The sequence below is a fragment of the Python bivittatus genome, unplaced genomic scaffold (assembly GCF_059951505.1).
Source record: "Python bivittatus isolate LINGU-HERP-01145 unplaced genomic scaffold, Pbiv_v1 ctg000840_np1212, whole genome shotgun sequence".
NCBI classification, from domain to species: Eukaryota; Metazoa; Chordata; class Lepidosauria; order Squamata; family Pythonidae; genus Python; species Python bivittatus.
In genome coordinates, this window is record NW_028277113.1 from 35943498 (window position 1) to 35956847 (window position 13350).

General features: G+C 37.6%; 1 protein-coding gene across 13 annotated transcripts in view; it reads right to left on the reverse strand.

Annotated features, from left to right (window-relative positions):
• SLC35D4 (solute carrier family 35 member D4) overlaps positions 1–13350 on the reverse strand; it is a 47841-nt gene that overhangs the window by 22915 nt on the left and 11576 nt on the right. For 12 of the 13 annotated variants that reach the window (XR_015794005.1, XR_015794006.1, XR_015794004.1 and 9 more), the window contains exons 5-10: positions 10368–10445; positions 8896–8921; positions 5485–5536; positions 3522–3570; positions 2934–2979; positions 1328–1363 (exon numbers count right to left, since the gene is read on the reverse strand). Coding sequence is in view for 4 of the 13 variants with exons in the window: in XM_025171253.2 (XP_025027021.1) it covers positions 1328–1363; positions 2934–2979; positions 3522–3570; positions 5485–5536; positions 8896–8921; positions 10368–10445 (287 nt within the window). In the remaining 9 variants the exon portion in view is untranslated. The remainder of the gene's footprint in view (positions 1–1327; positions 1364–2933; positions 2980–3521; positions 3571–5484; positions 5537–8895; positions 8922–10367; positions 10446–13350) is intronic. The other variant, XM_088130684.1, reaches the window with a different exon arrangement.

Here is a 13350-nt window from a genome sequence, read left to right on the forward strand (position 1 = left end):
GTATATAACCCTTTTATTTATTACAACACACTTCCTCAATCTAGGATTCTTCCAGAGACCTTTCTCAATTCATTTAAAAATATTCTCAAGATGGCTGTGGAATCTTTTGACTATTTTCTGATCCATCTGGGTATCAGAATGCTATAAGCACAGCATGCTTCTACATTTGTGAGTCTAAGATCACAGATACCTGCCAGCCAACCACAACTTGTTGTTTCTGGCCAACAGCAGAGCACAGAGTACCAAAAGCCAACCAACATTCACTTGCCAGCAAGTAGTGAGTGGCTTTTGGGCCATACCTTTTGGCCCATACCTAAACTCCCTTCTCCCATCACAAAAATAAATCCTGCCATTCCTCCTCTTTCTGAGTTCACCACAATGGTAATTTTCCTAACGCTGGCATGCAGACCGTTCTGTATTTGGGCTCCCTTACCTGATGATCATCTCATGCTGATAGTAGCTGGTAGGTGGGACAAGCCAATAATCCCTCCAGTAAGAACACAGACCTCTTGAATAAGGCAGTGAGTGCAGTTCCGAAACAGTATTTGCTGCCTTGAAATGGCAATCCAACAGACTCATCTCAATAAGATGGCATGGGGATCTATTGAAATTGCTTGCAATGGCAAACCCAAGGCTATCATCTTGGATCAATAGGGGCCACATCTCACCTAACTACTGAGACTGCATCTTCATCTAGAAGACCCTCTAGAGCAGCGTTTTTCAAACTTGGCAACTTTAAGATGTGTGGACTTCGACTCCCATGCTAGCTGGGGAATTCTGGGAGTTAAAATCCACACATCTTAAAGTAGATTTAATCTACAATACACATACTGTTGCATTCCTAACCATTGCAAGACAGATAGCACTCCTTTAGGAAGCAATGATCAGGGAAGTTTTTCTGATTACTATTTCCTAAAGGGACACTATCTGCATTATTCTTATTCTTATTGGGATTTTGGCTGAGACAGACATTTGTTACAAATGAAAGCAGTGTTCCTGAATGTTGACACACAAAAAAATATGCGTTTTCTAATTCCATTTGCTTCTCAGTGTAGATTCCATAGAATGCAATATGGTTGCTTTGGGACATGATATTACATCATATTCAGTTCAGAATTCACTACTCTTCTGTAACTAGCTGATAATGCATGCAAAAATGGTTTTGGTGGTTCCATCAAAATCTTATTATGTAAAAAAAATAGCACCAAATAAGATGAATGAGCAATATGAATACGTTAGGCATTAAAGTCATTCAACTCAATATCCATACAGTTATGAAGAGATGGTAAACATTCTATGTTTTTTTCTTAATCAAGATATAATGTACCTGAATGCATAGTTTATGTACTGTTGTTCAGAGATACTAAGGAAAAAAAAAAGGTCAGTTACTTTAATGTCAGGAGAACTCTATCAAAACAATATCAATAATTCCTTAAACAATTAGACATATAAACATACACTTATGGTACTAACTTTTCTTTGCTGTCAATTATAAGATTTCCTGAATCTGATTTAGGCAGATCTTCTAATCTGACAGATATGTTTTAGCTTGACTGTATATTGTGTGACAGCTAGAGCTGTTTTGGAGATGGAAATGTTTTCTTCCACCAAGGGTTCTCAAATACTCATGGTGGTAGCTAACAAGAACTGGCAGAAGTTTAATCAAGCCGATCTTCCCATCATTCCTATGAGAAGGTGAAAGAAATTGCTAGAATAGTGTTTTTGATTCCAGAAAACTACAGATCAGGCCTTCCCACACACTTTTCACACTCTGATGTGAAACAAGCATTTTTTCCTTTGTACTAGAAAGTGAGCAGATGTTTAATTGGTCTGTGGAGTTAAAAAAAGATGAACACTGTTGTCTATTGTTTTCAGAGGTTGTCTGTTTCTGCCTATGCTATTCTTTCAAACCAGGTTTTTCTAGATGTGTTAGGACTGAAAGTAACTTCCAGAATTTTCAACTGCTACTGGATATGCTGGCTAGGAATTCTGGGAACTTTAGTTCCAACACATCTCAAGGGTATCAGGCTACGGAAGGTTAGCCTACACTTGCATGGGGCAACCATCAATTTCTTCCTTCTGTCTTCTTATTAATCCTTTATATGAAATATATCAAGAGCTAAAGAATATAGTACTTTTTTCCTTATCCATACCAGCTAACATTATTTTAAATTTCCCTATAAATGTCCTGCTGCTGGGCTCTGTGAAAAATAAGAAATGACTGAGATTCAATTTTCAGCTAAAGAACCTCAAAAACTTTCTCATGTAGAGATGCACTCAAAGAACCCCTGTACTTGTCTGATTTATAGAGTTATTAAGGCTTCTCCTTGATAGAATTTCTATCCTTTGAAATTAGGGATCAAAGGAGATGAATATAAAAGTTGTAACATTCATTTTTTTTTCATATGAAGAAAACTGTCTATTTATAGTGGATGGGATCCAGGCTAAATTACCATTAAAATTAATGCAAGAGGTTTCATGGATTTCAGTAGAACTGAACCCAACCCAATATTTATTCCTTACTATTTAGCCAAGATTAGCTCTCAATTTAGCATACAGTTAAAATCCATCACAGTGTAAATAACTGATTGTGTATATGGTGGGAAGATAAAAACCCCATTTTTGGAGGGTTGCTATTGCCATTGCTCACCTGTATAGTTTATTCCTTCTTACATTTTAAACAAAAACCAACTGCTGACCCTTTTAAAAGCTACCAGTAGTATTTCATGAATTCCAAAGCTATCTACAGCTGAATTTATGATTATGTTTACAACAGTGCATTAATTTGTTCTTGCTCACATGCATCTTTTGTACATGATTCTAATTGTTAATGACATAAGGCACTTTTATAAAAATTAACATAATACTTTTACAATAACCACCCTTTACATAACTCCCTTTGTGCTCCATATTCAGAGAAAAATATAGATCACCTTAGAGAATTCGTTTTCCACAACTTGTGAAATACTTTGTAAGCCCCTGTGAAAGAAAAAACACAAAGTTGGAGTCATAATACATTTATCATCTTCTGGTACAGCTAAGGAACAATTTCAGCAAGGGAGACACAGGGCTCTGGTTAAAGATCTACTTGCCCTTATAAAAATCTAAACCTTCTACAGCATCAACACTATTTTTGCTTGGGTTGCATTTTGTATTTATAACAGTCATTTTTCCTGTCTAGTACAGATTAAATTTCTTTTTCTAATTTTATTCTCTTCAGTGCTGTGATCTCTCCAAACCATTTGGAGAGCTTGATCTTCCTCTATTAATTTATTTTTCCATTTTCATGAAGCTACATAATTCAGTGTAAAGTTGGATTCATAGATGGGTCTTTGGAAAGGACGTATAGTGCAATTTTTCCATTTCAAGAGAAAGTAACAGAGTCACTGCTTATGTAAGTCACCAGATATGGAGTAATGACAGAAAACTGAGACTCAATGCATAATCCCACTAAAGCCAAGAGGAGCTACACATAGGCCAGAAATTTTAATTACTTATTTGCTAATTTATTAAAAACTTACCAACACATAGTAAGTGTATGAGGGCCCAAAAATACCCATCTGTATCAAACTGCAAAATAAAACGTCAAAGTGCAGAAAGATAAACAGCCTTCATAACTTGTTTCAAAATGTAACTGTTGCAGTAAGGAATGCTCTAATAAATAAAGTATTTTAGAAGTCTGCATCACTTTCACTGAAAAGTATTAGTCTTTCTGAGCAGTTTCCCTCACCATAGCAACAATCTTATGGTTTTCATATCCAATTATATATTAAAAGCAATTAACAGAGAGTTGGAAATTTAAAAAAAGAAGTACTGATACAAAAAGCCTTGTTTGGGGGACGTAGTAGATCAGGATACCGGGTGGCAAATTCTTCCATGCTAAGATTGATCTAAAGTTTTACTTCTATTTTATCCAATTAAAAATATTTTGAGTTTCCCTTTCTGTTAGAGATTTTTCTAACACAACCAAATGTCAAGAAAAAAATTAAAACACTGTTCAGAATGCCTGTTAGTCCTTGGGAACAATTTAGCAGGATGCAGACAGGATGCCTCTGGAAGCAGAAAGCTTTCAGCACAGGGCATGAAATGATTTCAGAGGCACCATGGGCCTCTCTGGGGAGGGAGTTAGGCAACCCTCTCCCTCTTTCCAGGCAAACCTAAATCAGATGTTGATAGGGCATGCAGGAAAGCCTCCCGGGAGCAGAGGCAGGCTGATATGGAACGAAGCCATCGTGCCATTCTCTCTACTTTTGTCATGAGCTCCTCCGAAAAAAGCTGTTGGGCACAAGCATGCTGAGGCTGTGTACCTTCTAACCTTATTGAGTACCAAACAGAAAGCGCTTGTGCATTTTTTCTACCAGTTTAATTTAGCTAAAGAGAATTTGTTTCCAACATTTATTTCAAAGGGGAAGATTTTGTGTGTGTGAAGTTCTCTAAGTAAGGTGGTCTTACTTAGTTATGAGGTGGACACGGGGTGCACGCGTACAGCCTACCTTTCACTGTACAGTCCTCTTTCCAGTGGTCTGCACTGTTTGCGGCTTCCCACATTTCAAAAGAAGAGAATTTCTCCCACAGGGCTCATTCAGACTGAGAAACAAGGACAGACTTGGAAGCTTCACAGTGAGGTGTATAACAAGTCTTTACACCAGCAATCGCATCTTTGGCCACCTCTACCAATAAGCAAGCTCAAAATATTCCTAAAAGGAATTCTAAAGGAATTCTCAAGCAGTTTGAGAATAAGGTAGGAAAAAGAGAGAGTTCTCGCAGAGAACAAAATTTTTTTCAGAAACCGTAAGACTGATTTTGGCACACTGTTCAAATTATGGCAAGATGTAAAAAAGAGAGGTGCTGAGGAATACTACATTAAATGAGGAATACTATATTAAAATGTATCCAATTTTGGGGGGATGGTATAAAATACATGTATTTTTATACACAGTGAATCAGAAATAAGGAGTTTAAAATGTCCCATGAAATAACGTTCTACATACTGTTGAAGTTACTGAAGTTGTTATTGCAATATGCAATAATACACTTATTAGCCTTTAAGGGGCCACAAATGTATTTGCTTTTTGTTGGCTTGCTTTGTTCCATAGCACACCTGAAATGCGGTGGGCTAAGTTTAATGAACTGCTGTGAGGTCTTCTATGGATGTAGTTGTTGTGCCTTGAAGGTGACCTCTGCTGAAATGGTAAATATTCGATCATGCTCTAGGGCAGAGTTTCTCAACCTCAGCAACTTTAAGATGTGTGGACTTCAACTCCCAGAATTCCCCAGCCAGCATGCTGGCTGGGGAGTTCTGGGAGTTGAAATCCATACGTTTTAAAGTTGCCAAGGTTGAGAAACACTGCTCTAGGGAAAATACTCCTTAGTTCAAACCATTTGGTGAAGTTCATTTCGTAATTCCGTCAGTATTCCAAGCATCTCTTACAAAAGAGCTGTGCTTTTCACAGCAAGTTCAGGATTTGTTTGAAAACAACTAACCTGTGGATCATAGAAAGGAAGCCCCACTGTTGCCACCAGAAGAATCAGCACTCTGTAATTAAAGGGGAAAAGGCCACACGACTGCCACTTAGTACCAGAGATTCTGAGAAATTATACATTTCTATTTCACACTGTGGTTCAAAACAATTATATTATTGATGCTAACATTTCTCACTCTTCCCCCCAACAAGATCAGAAAGTGCATATATCATCCCTGCTCCAGTTTTTTTATTCTTGTAATAATCCTATGAAACAGTATCTGGTCCAAAGTCCCCAGAGAACTCCATGACTGATCACGGATTTGAGGCAGATGCTAATATGATAATCTAATCAGCCTGGCTTCAGTCTTATATTTATTATTGTGTATTTTTATTAAAATATGGAAGCAAAAGTTGGACTTTGAAGAAGCAGGATATGGAGAGCATTGACACATTTGAACTTTGGTGTTGGAGAAGACTCCTGAGAATACGGTGGACAGCCAAGAAAACCAATGGATCATTGAACAAATCAACCCAGAGTTCTCACTCGAGGCACAAATGACCAGGCTCAAATTATCCATTTGGGACACATATGCAAAAACCTAGCTCTCTGGAAAAGTTTCTAATGCTGAGAAAGGTGGAAGGAAAGAGAAGAAGACCCGCTGCAAGGTGGATGGACTCAGTTACAGTGGCGATGAGCGCACTGTTAAAGACCTGAAAGACCAAGTTAGAGATAGATCGTCATGGAGAAAATCTGTCTACGTGGTCGCTAGGAGTTGAAAAGGACTTGATGGCACATAATCAATCAATTATCATTAAAAAGGACAGAACATTTTGACAGTGGTTCCATGTTTCTATAATTATTTCCCATGCTGAGATACACGATTATATGCCTCTGTTTTTTCATTTAACATCACTCTGAAAACAAGATACTAGATTAATCATGTTATTAATAAACTCTGTTCCTAAACAACCCTAATTTTAGATGGTTTGATAGAATGACCTATTTTAAAATAAAATAATTTTTACTCCTCCTCTGACCACCATAGTTCTTATATTTATTTTAATGTCAGTTCTGATGTTTGTTTTAGAATTATTTTATTACATACTGTATATTGTCTGGGGAAAAATTATATTTGAAAGATGGCTGAAAAAAGCAGTAGAGATTTAATACTATTTGTTTATTCCCTATTATTATATAGGTCTTTAAACATTCCAGTCCCATGTATGTGAGAATTTTAGGCCAGATATTTAAACCCCGTCTTAGCAAAGAACTCTTCTTTCTCACACACACTCCCTGTCTGCCCCTAGTTCCTTATCCTCTTGCCATTTCTTTCTGAATTATGCAATACGTAAGTCAGCACCTAAGCTCACTAGACATACCATAACTAGGATATAACTGAGAAGTACGGTTGATGACAATGAAAGACTTTTTTTCAGATTGAATTGTTCTGAGTGACAATGCAAGAAGGGCTGCTGCAGGCTAGCTGGGAAGACAACAAAATCCATATCTGGGCCCCTAAGTACAGACAGCCCCCCAGCTTACAAAATCAGTAATAGGAAGAGGGGTCCAGTGATCCCAAAAGAGGAACTGGCCCAGTGATATAACAGAGTTATGGCCTTCCTTGTTGGCCCATGCATATTCCTTGCACGAACAACAGGAGCCAGAGACATCATACGTAGGACTGAAACTTCTGGTGCATTTTCCTTTTCCTAAGGAGCTTCTGGAGATTAGGAGAAATTAGGGCCTCATGCATAGGGAAAAATGTAATTCATTCCCTCACACCAATTCCCACAGGCAAATAACCTCCCTGAAATTGCTTTCAACTTTAATTGTACCAAGGAAAATATACAAATATACAAAGTCCTAATCAAATGAATTCTCATGTTTCTTAAATGAGCTTTCTCCAACCTGCTGTTCTCTTGATAAATGAGGTGGAACTCCTATAATTTCTACCTGGCAAGACATTTGCTATATGGGCAAAAAATAACTGGAATTTAATCAACTCCTATAGGGCAAAAAGTTGGAGAAGGCTGACAAAGGATTAGTTTGAACTCCTTTACAGAGCAAGTATAAAAGCTGTTTCCTGTTTCCAGAGGTTCTTTTTTCTCCACGAAATTTATGTAATAGTTTTTTATAGTTTTGTGTGCCTGGGAACAATAGCCTTATTGTCAAGGTTGTTTGACATTTTTTCCTACTTAAATATAATCAGAGAATAGGAACTTCATTACTAAACCACCCTATTTGATCTTGACAAATACAAATGGAAATTTAAGCCCATGTATAATCCTGAAAAAAAATGTTCTGAAACAATCATATTTTAAACAATCATATTGTTAATTATAAACATTATGTACATTGGTTATAGGTTTTAACAGGATTGAGATTTAACTATGTGTAAATGCAACCTACCCTGCAACCTACATACAGGTAGGTCTCGATTAGTGTGGTTAATGAATCCCACAAAAATGGTTGCATTATTCAAATTTGCACTATTTGAAGCGATATTTCTATGGAAAATATGATAATTAGTTCAGCTTGTTGGAAATAGGCAATGAAAATTTTTAAACATAATTTTTATATGTATATTAACAAAATATTACAGTAAAGGATAATATGTACTTATAATTTAAATTTATGGTTAACAGAGTCACAGAATAGTTATAGAAAGCAACATTTTTTAAAAAAATCTATCATAGATTCAGGCATTCCAACATCTCCTCCTATTTTAGCATTCATGTCAGGCCTAGCCCAAGGAACTCCAAGAGACCATGTAAATTCAGTCCAGCAATGTTTATTAGCTACAACCTCTAGCAAGAATCTTCCCAGACTGAAACTCCAGCTCCCAAGTAATGCCAGCCACAACATTGTGAATTCCTCAGGGAGGTGCCAGTCTCATCCTCTTATATTTCCCATGCTCCTCAGGAGATGAAAGAAAATGTTTTTCTCCCTGAGCCTGGCCTTCATAATTCCATTCCATCACAATTGCTATCTCCACGTTCCATTAAATTTGTGCTCTAATGTAATAATGAGCCTCTTCTTTTTTAAACTTGTACTGTTTTCCTCTGATGGAGTCTTCCTTTTCTCCATTTTGCACATGCAAAGCAATGTCTAAACCCCCACCTCAACCGTACATGTGCTTGCCTCAACTGCGCACATGTTAGCCTCACATTAATTTTAATTAATTAATTAGCCCTCAAATTTTGGGTTGCAAATTACAATTTACATTTCGCACTAAATTTATAATTTAGTATCAATTTACAATTCGCACTAAATTAAATATCATATTTTTCAGACTCACGCTAATCACAACCTACCTGTGTAATATATGATGAACCTCCTAACCCTTTGTTAAATAGAGGATCAACTGTTCAGTTACCATCTCTGTGGAATTCCATACATTTGCACATTGGACAAACATTGGAAACTTACCTGCAAAGTTTTAAGACAGAGGTCTGCTGTTAAGAAAAAAAAATACAATAATGTGATCAAAGACCTCCTATCCAAAACATGATTAATGAAAGAAAACTACCTTATAATGCATCTGAATGTCACCTGTTTTCTGATGGGATTTCAATTATTGTGACTTCATTAAGAGAAATACAAAACTTAATTTACCCCACAACCAGGAACATGTGCTAAGCTGTGAGAGTAACTAGTCCAAAGGTCACCCGCTGACTACAGATTTCAGGCTGAGTTTCCCCAATCCTTACTTAGCACTCTCACCAGTACACTGGGGTGGGCATCCAGTTGTCTGTAGATCTTATATATCCCATGAACTTTTTAAATAATCTCTAGAGATCCTATATATCACAATTCCAAGTTTTGGTAGCAAACTTTCTATCATCAGCTGCCCAAAATAAACAAAAGAGAATGCAGGCCCCTTCAAAAGATTATCTATCCTACACTGGTATTGGAATGTTTAGCAGATGGATCAGCTCCATAAAATATTTTAAATATTTGTATTTGTGCAATACACATTTCACTTGGAAATAATTATCAGTATTAAACATTATAAAATGTCCAAATATACATAGTGGTTTGCATTTATACTAAAATGTGGGCTGTGGATATCAAATCCAGCTCAAGCATCTTGAGTAAGATTTAGTATAGTTTTCTTTCCCCAACCTTTTGTTCTCCATAAATGTATACACAATTCTCATCATTCCCAGCCAACCTACATACTGGTTGGTATGATGAGATTGTAGCCAAATACATCAGGAGAAAGCTCCACTAAAGGGAACAAGCTAGATAAAGAAAATGACCCAAGGCCCAGAGTTAAAGGCAGCACAGCACCCCAGTTTTAGGTAGGGAACAGATCCAGAATCAGAAAGCTAAATTAGGATCCTACCAAAATCATTCTGGGACTAATGATGGTCTAACTTTAATAGTGTGCATTTTCACTTACACAAAGGAGGCAGATGGATTTCTGCTAGCCCTGCTTGCCTGATTAGCAAAACCTCCACAGTGAAAAGTGGCCCTCATGGTCTGGAGTGGGGAGCACAAAGGGCTCCAATAAGAAAAAGGGAATGGGAGACATCAAGGAGCACTTGAGAATAAGGCAGTGCCATCATTAAAATACAGCTCTTGTAGATTCAACCCAAGGCCTCCTCAAAACAAGCTTTTTATGAAACTTCAGAATAATACTCCTTATCATACAATTTTCCCTTCATATGCTCGCTCTCTCTCTCTCCATCTCTCTCTCTCTCATAAATCTCATAAAGATTTACTTTAAGTATATCATCCCCTAGCAGAATTAAATTATTTGAAATTAATTTGCAAAACGATTTCATTAAATGTTTGTGCATGCGTTAAGATTAATATCTGAAATATTTAGCCTAAGAAAATACAGTTAACAAAGAGACTACAGAACACTGATAGGCTATTTAATTAGTTCTCCATACCTCTTTCTGTACTGAGGCTTCCACTCCATAAAATGGAACATCTGCAGCATTGTGTAAGGTAAGAAAGATAGGAATTGGCTGCCAGGAAAGAAAATGGGACCAACAAAGTTAGCATTGCAGACCCTATAAATCATGCTGCCCCTCACCCTCTGCCCCTCTGATGGTACTAAAAAGCAACCATTTGAAAAGACCCCTCAGAAGTCTTCCTTCAGTTTCCTTTATGAAAATTTGCTACACGCTTGAAGACATCTAAGTTACAGGTGAGGAAAGTAAGGAATTCTTCACACTGCCCTGATGCTCAGAGCTATCACACATGCAACAGTAAGTTTTCTGATGTGATGAAAAATAGCAGTGGTTATAATCCATGGAAGGGAAGGGATGCCTCCAGATGCAGGTCCACAGCCAGTCGGGGGGGGGGGGACAGATTTAGCACACATATATCCCCCTACCCTCCTACTAGCAGCTGGTTGGCTCACTCCCTGCTCTTCCTCATTACCGAGGAGGCAGAAAGTGGAGGGTGTGTGTGAAATATCCAGGGTGCACGGATGGGCTCCAAGCTGAACGTGATGAAATGCACTGCAAGTCTTAAGGGTCTTCTTTCGCCTGTATTCCATTTCAAAATTTCATTTAAGATAGTTCTTATAAAGTAAGGTGATCAAGTAAAGAGAGAAGCCTCCTTTTTTTTTGCTATTCTCAGACTCCTTCTGGGAGCAGTAATACTCGAATATTCTGGGCCTTGGCACTATGATATTCATCACTGAGAGAATAGCTGAATTTCCTTGAAACTAATCCTCATATACCTAAAAGTGAGACTTGCAAGAAAAAGGTTGCAGTGCAGAGTGTTCCCCAATTCAGGTTCATTTTTTGTTCCTCTGCTTAGTCTATCAACCTTCAAGGGTCTCTTAACATCCTCTGGCTGTGTAGGCAATCAAGTTCCCCAGCCTGGCTATGCCTCCATCTTCGAAGGAGATGGTATTGTTGTGACTACATAAACAAGGGCATTCATAGCCTGAGCCATTGAAACAGAGGAAGGGAATTATATACAGTACCGCAGACTTATCCTGCTAACCCAACTCATTTTCTTATTCCAAAAACAGACTGGAAATGATGTGGGAAGTTTGGAATATTGAATGTCTAGACAAATTAACTTATAAGAAAGTCTCCCTAGATATGAGGTCTCTTTGAACTGTTTCTCAATATTTTGAGCCTAGATAATGTTTTCAATGGACAATTTATTTATTCTTCTTCTTGTTTTAAGTTAACTAAAGAAACAAAGCATGGCCAGGACTGAGCCAATCTAAGAGACAGCAGCTACAAAGGTTTCTTTTTAGATATCTAGGAATTTGTAAGAACCAATATTGAAAGAAAACGAATGAACAAGGCACACAGATAACAAGCCTTTCAGCAGAATCAGGGAGGGTGGGGGGAACAGCTTACAGCTCCACTGCTGGGCTTGTTGCCATGTTTGCTGCTGAGAGAGAAAGAAGATCCATGGACAAGCGCAAGTCTCTTGAACCAGAGCACAATGAAAGGAAACATCAGAATAATGCTATCCTAGGAAAGCTGACATCAGGATTTACATTTTTCCTTTTCTGCAGCCAAATTAACACACTTATACACACACACACTTCACCTCCTCTATGCTATTGGCTCTTCATAGGGCCAAGAGAAATGTGTTTTCCTGCCAATAACGGCTCCAGATTGCCCAGCTCAGCTAACCTTCACCAGATGTTTATTGTCTTTGATCATAATTTTTAGTCCTTTTAGTCTTTAGAAAAGGAAATTCAGCCTGTTGGGCAGTCAGTTTAAGTTCCCAGCTCTCCAAATCCATCATCTCATCAATTTATCTCAGCCAGATGAGGATCTACAGAGTGTCTATCTCAACAGAAACCTCGATTCTTAGGAAAAGCAGAATTCCGACAGCAGCATTCTGAATAATATCTGTGGTATTTCAACTGCAGAAATCTCCTTTGTCATGCTCCTTGGTCTGAATCCTTTTACAGGTGGGGAATTAAGGTTTTCAGGAATTAAGAGCAGGACAGGAATTTCAGCCCAGTCCAATGTTGATCTTCATGTTTTCATAACTTGATATACAATTCTTGTATGACTGGTTTGTAGCACAGATTTATGTTTTTACTTAAGACCACCCATTGGCTTCAAGGACAAAAGGAGAATAAAAAGGAACTTGACCAATTTAGTGATGGAACTATATTCACAGTTACAAGCTGTTTTGGGGCAGCAACAACAGCCTTTTGGGCACTGATTTATGAATATGGGACTGAATGGAGTATCTTTCATATTCATCCATGCCACTGCATATTCAAAAGCTGCAGTCAGATTACACAGAAGATTGGGGGTTAGAAAGGGAAAAGATTATGGGATGGGAAGCTTTGCACCAACCAGACTTCCTTAGACCTTTATCAGTGGATCTGGATCAGCAAAAGAAAAGACAGGAAGGGAATGAACTTTGACTGTTGTAAAATGTTACCTACTTTGCCCTAAGAATTCCTAGATTTCTGCTGTCATAGGCTTTTCTTATCCTGCTATGTATAACAAAAGCCTATACCAGCAGAAGTCTAAGAACTTCTGTAAAACTGACTATGACCATAATAAACTTTAACTAATTATACTGTTTGTTCTGTATATGGGATGACTAGGTTGTTTATTTAAGATTTGGCTGAACATCCCATCTCATTACTTGTTTCACTGTTTGGTGCTAAGTTTGCATTACATATTACAGGATAACGTACTTCAATTTTCTTGATATTATACAATATTATCATTGCAGAAATAGAAGTTATTTTTTTCACCTGCCTGTACTGAGAAAAGCTGAAAATAATAGATTATGATATCTGAAAACTGACCATATTAGCCTTCCCTGTCTTTATTTGGGGAGGATGAATTTTAGGCTGTGTTGGGCCTTCCCATCTCACATGCAGGAGAAGAGAAGAAATTGTTGCAACTGAATTCAGCTGCAAAACTG